The following is a 5,460-nucleotide window of genomic DNA, read 5'->3' on the forward strand; positions in this document are numbered from 1 at the left end:
CATTTCCAATTCCATACTGTATACAGGTAATTTGTAGTTTTGGGCTAGTCACATTCGCTTGGTTTTTGGTTGCGTCTCAACAACTTCAAGGTACTGTGGTTGGTTACATACTTAAGAAATCCAAAATAAGTAATGTTCATCCATGTCCAAACTTACAAATTCAGAAAATGGAATTTCAGACTTTTGCATGGTGCACAACCAACAGGGTAAAAAGCTCATTTTTCCAACCACGTACCACAGACAAAAAGGCAAAAATACACAATAGGTCTACAGAAACCCAATACATTTCATGCAGGCCTGAGGTCTACGAACTCTTGTTTGTTCTGTTATCACACTCTTTTTTTGTCTCACTTTCTCTAGATTTGTCTCACTCTCTGTCTTAATGATCAGTAAATAGTAAATCATTATATTCACAATTTGGGGAAACCAGAAACAATGGTTTGTCCCTGGTTGTTTGAATCATTTGTAATGAGAGGTTGCCAGGGTTGTCTGCTACTCAATAGACAGTTTAAAAAATTAATTGAGATAATAAATAGACACATACACATATGTTTATGAAAAGTCTCTCAATATACCTCGAAGTTCTGACCTAGATGAGGGAGAATTTCATAGAAGTTTTCGACATTTCATGCCAGTGTTGTCGGCAGGCTTAATCATTAACTACGGGGAGACACATCCTCCCGCGGCGGCGCGACGGGAAACCCGAGAACGGGAAGGCACCCCAACCAACCTGCGCCGAAAAACCGCAAAATGGAGAGCTGCCACTCAAATGTCATGGTCAATAACCCAAGCGGCTGCCAGAGGCTTAGCTACACCGTTTGGAGTAGGCCACATTACAGTATTAGACTGCCTATGCTTATATAATGACAATCATGGCAGTCAAAAGGCACCCCAACCAACTGGCGCCGAAAAACCGCAAAATGACTCAAAGGTCATGGTCAATAACCCAAACTTTCATACAGTGCACTGAGCATTTCTTAACTACATACCATTATCATGGTATTTTTTATACTACATACCATTTGAAATTCTTTTAATTAATATCTATGAATCTATGTCATGTCCTTTTAGTTTTTCTCTCTTTTTTACAATTTTTGAATAATTCTGTAATTTCAATTGTGTGTTGAAATTTAAAGAATAACTAGGATCTAAGAATAAATATTTTCTGGAGCACGTTATACTGCGGCTTTTGTACCATTAGTCCGGGACATAGGGTACCTTCCGACGGCGTATTGTAGTTGGGTGATGTGAGACCTTAGCATACCTTAGCGGGCTCGAGCTTAGTATACCTTTTGCCAGATATGATAGGTACAAAAACAGTGATATTCCATACTTGTCCACACTCCGAAATACCGGTTTACTGTCTGTTTTTAATTTCACAATATTACTACATGGGAACGTTGATAACGGCTAATTTTAGCCTTGGTGTGTATCGATTGTTGATAGGTATATTATGTTGTATATGTGAAGGTTGTTATTTCTAAGACTAAAACTAACTTGATTCAGCCAGTTTTACATCAAGGAATAACAGGCTGCAATGTTGTTTTTAGTATGTCCATGTATATAAGTATATGTGCATGTATATGTATATGTATGTATATGTATATGTATGAATAAACCATGTACAAGACCTGTTCGAAGCTGTATCTCTATGTTTCCATTGCTGCATTCGTGTGCAGTTTTGGCATATCGTCTACTCGTAGTTGGGAGACGATGCACTTTGTTCATTCAAGCCTAAAGTAGATGTTTGTATAAATAATGTAATATCTTCAAAAATCATGCCTAAGTTATCGGTATTGTGGACCAGGTTATCGCTCTCTGTTATATTTTATCAGAACCTACCTCCCCCAAGACCTCAACGAAAAGCGGCCTGTAGGCCCGATTTGAGCTTATCCTGAATTTATAAAGTTTCCAACAAATATCGCCCTGTAGTTTGGGCGAAATATCTCCAAGCAGATGTTGGGTTATGTGTATCGACAGATTGACTAAACAGCTGAAACTCCAAGCAGATGTTGGTATTTGACTATCCTTTACTGCATCGGTCTCTATACCAAGTGTTATGATAGACAACTACGGAAACTACTGTTAGTTACAAAAAACCTGGATATAATTAGGGCTAATCAAAGGGCGATAAATTACTGATGTGTCAGTACTTCCTCTGCCTAAAGAGAAAAAGTCAAACCCAACAAAACTAGCATTAATTATGTACACTTGAGTGGCACAACATAGAATGTAGTTCTTAGCACCATTGCACTTTTCTTTATCTTATGTGATTTTTGTACGCGCAATTATTGCAATTGATAGGCGTGACATGAGGGCGTCCCAACCTTGACACGCGATTATATTTATTTGGCTTTTGTTATCCCAACGCGTCACGCGTCCCAACCTATATATATATATGTGCACGCTGACACGCGACTATATTCGACTGTTGCCAGCGTCCTCCGACCAACATCAAACATAGGGTGGAGGTTCACGTGAGAATGGGTCTGAAGATGACGTCAGTATGAAACGTCAACAACAAGCAAAAATGACACAAACCATTAGTTGAAGTTTATTTTCATTCCATATATATATATATATATATATCTATACAAACCTACTTTTTAAAGCACAGAAAGATTCCATCGCTTGTTGTTATCGAATAAAAATGTTCAAAGGTATAACGTGTACGTGTGGATCTGCAATTTTGTTATTTGCGAAGCGGCATATCCGATGATAATGCCAGGTTTATCGTGGGAAGCTTCCGGAGTTGTGCAGATGTCGGGCGGTTATAAGTACTGACGATATCACGGGACCAGCAGGAGTTAGTGAGCCTCTCTACCTGAAGCATCACAGAACGCGAGCAAGTCCATAGACAAGGTACTGTACCAGTCATTACCTTTTTGTTGCATGACGGCATTCTTTGGATAGTCGTCATTCATAGGTTCATGTCGGTGGTTGGTTCCGTACAAACCACGCGTACGACAAACATGGCCGCGCCGTAGTTAAGATTAAACTCGACCGAAAGAAGTGAAAACTGCGAACTGTTTTTGAGTCTAACTCTCCCTTGCCAACTTAATACATTTTACCAAGCAAAGGATCTACCTTCAGCCACTAATTTTTCAGACATTTAGACCTTTTTTTTTATGTCTTATTTTATCATAAAAAAGGTCCTTGTCAGCTTTCCCTCATAAATCGCCCTGGCAATAACGTTTACGGTTGTATTTGTCAACCTCAAGTATAGAATCACGATTTGTTCATACAGTCTTTGCTTTGATAGGTTAGTGTTTTCATTTATATATTTTATTAATCAGATGCTGTTCCTCGTCATTTTGGCCGTTGCGGGAGTCGCTACTGCAGGTGAGTAAATTTTGTTGCTACTGTTTTTCTTCAGAGTGTATTTCTCAATTTAGTAAGAACGGCGGTGTGAATCAGGGCTTTTGATTGGTCAACTGGTGAAGTGATTGACTAATCAATTGATTGACAATATCTGTGAAGGGCCTAGTAGTTCACGGGAAGTTCATTCAGTGTGCACAAGTTGACAAATGTCCATACGTCGTCTCTGGCAAGTTTCTTAAGGTAGTATCTCACTGCACTTGGGGCACCGGTGCGGCACTGCGGGGTTCGTGCACTAGGGCACTGGCGTGTTATTTTCGCCTTTTTGTAATTAAGCTATTGCGTAATATGTAAAAGTACGACTTAGAAGACAACAGAATGCACAAAACGTAAGAAAATTCGTTCTTTATCTCTGAAATTCATTCAGTAATCTTGAGTAAACCCCGCAGTGCTGTACCGGTGCTCAAAGTGCAGTGAGATACCACCTTTACTATCAATAAAGCCGTTTGATAAGTTGAATAAACTCGAATTGTTAATTGATTGACTTGTTGATTGACAGATGACTGGCAGTGCACTACCAGTCTCGGGGGTAACCAACAGTTCGGCCAGTGCGCGCACGTGGACAGCTGTCCGTACAGCTACTACGTCTCGAACAAGTGCCCCAGCTACGGAAATGACATCAAGTGCTGCTACAACTGTCACCTGGGCGGATGTTCTACCTCCGGTGGCGGTTCAACAGGAGGTGGGCGTGGCTCTTATATATGTTTAGGTCACATACGCTTCTGGGGTAGCCTGGTATCCAGCCGTATCGTGCAGATAGATGTGCAAAAGTTAGGTGTGACGGGTCCTTCGGTGTAATATAGCCAGCTGCTGCCGCGCCGCGTGCCTGCGAAGCTGGTGTGTTACGCCGAAGGGCGGTTATACTGGCTATATTGATACAGATATACAGCATTATGGCTCCAAATTTTCCCCAGTCCTCTCTGCAAATAGCCTGGTATTCAGCCGTATCATAGCTCCCGAGTTTCTTCGTCCTTTCCGCAAATAGCCTGGTATTCAGCCGTATTATAGCTCCCGCGTCTCCTCAGTCCTGTCTGCAAATTAACCTGGTATCCAGTCGTATTATAGCTCGCGAGTCTCTTCTGTCCTCTCCGCAAATACGTACAGAAGGGATTCGGGAGCTATAACAAGGCTGGTTACCAGCCTATTTCTGGGGCTTTTTTTAGTAAATTTAGACTTTCGGGCGTCATCCTTTCGGCTAACGGGCTACATTTGGGCTCGGCTGGGATCGAATTTGTTTTAGCCCCAAATTAAAATCAACCGGGGACGCGGCTACAAATAGACACCGTAACCTATAACTAGCCACAAGAACTGGAATAAACGAATGCGTCAATTTGCGTCAATCAATACGTCAGTACATTTGTTATGCATTTCGAAACACGATTCTTACGCCTCCCATTCTCCTACGCAGAGTTCAACGGCGCTAGCAAACCGACAACAGGCGGTTTGCTAGCGTCGTTGGACTCTCCTGTCTCATGCGTAGGAGAATGACTCCTCCCAACCAGTTTCAATCCCTTCAGGACATCATTCAGGTCTTTTGAACTCCCACTGTAACATTTAAGTTCCCTTAACTACAGACTGCATCTACTGTAGCTAGTAGATATTTCAAATGCTAGGTGGAAGTTACAATTGATAGTCAACAGATGTAAACCGTAACATTGCTGTGGCTGTCTGCTAGGAGGCGCTCATACATTTTTCTTTGTGCCATTTCCCTACAGGTACCTCTGGAACTGGAAGCGGTAAGTAACAATTTTTTTTGTAAATAAAGCGAAACCCATGACCATAAAACTATGGTTGACATTTCACCTTTTACAATTATACCTTCGTTCATGGATATGATGCTAGACTAGCCTCCACCAGGCCTTCCTACGGGGGCACGAGGATCGTAGAATTCGGCAAATAAACTTGTGAAATCCTCGCTTAGATTCATGTTTCCCCTCCGCTGACCGGCTAGTTCACACCTAGGCCACTGTTTACTCAAATAGGCTTTTATTTCTTAGACTCCGTTGCAGTCTTCGAACGGTTTTTATTGGGGGGTAGCGTTGGTTCGCGCTATTCTCCGTTGGCTGGGTTCTCTTGTGCCGG

General features: G+C 41.7%; 1 protein-coding gene across 1 annotated transcript in view; it reads left to right on the forward strand.

Moving 5' to 3' along the window:
• The first annotated feature begins 2,792 nt into the window (after positions 1 to 2,792).
• The window catches only part of LOC118419614 (lysozyme g-like), a 5,696-nt gene continuing 3,028 nt past the window's right edge, over positions 2,793 to 5,460 (forward strand). Inside the window, exons 1-4 of the mRNA XM_035826079.1 lie at positions 2,793 to 2,862; positions 3,297 to 3,342; positions 3,878 to 4,060; positions 5,094 to 5,114. Of these exons, the coding sequence (XP_035681972.1) occupies positions 3,297 to 3,342; positions 3,878 to 4,060; positions 5,094 to 5,114 (250 nt within the window). The 5' untranslated portion in view covers positions 2,793 to 2,862. The remainder of the gene's footprint in view (positions 2,863 to 3,296; positions 3,343 to 3,877; positions 4,061 to 5,093; positions 5,115 to 5,460) is intronic.

This window comes from Branchiostoma floridae, chromosome 7, assembly GCF_000003815.2.
Source record: "Branchiostoma floridae strain S238N-H82 chromosome 7, Bfl_VNyyK, whole genome shotgun sequence".
Taxonomy (NCBI): domain Eukaryota; kingdom Metazoa; phylum Chordata; class Leptocardii; order Amphioxiformes; family Branchiostomatidae; genus Branchiostoma; species Branchiostoma floridae.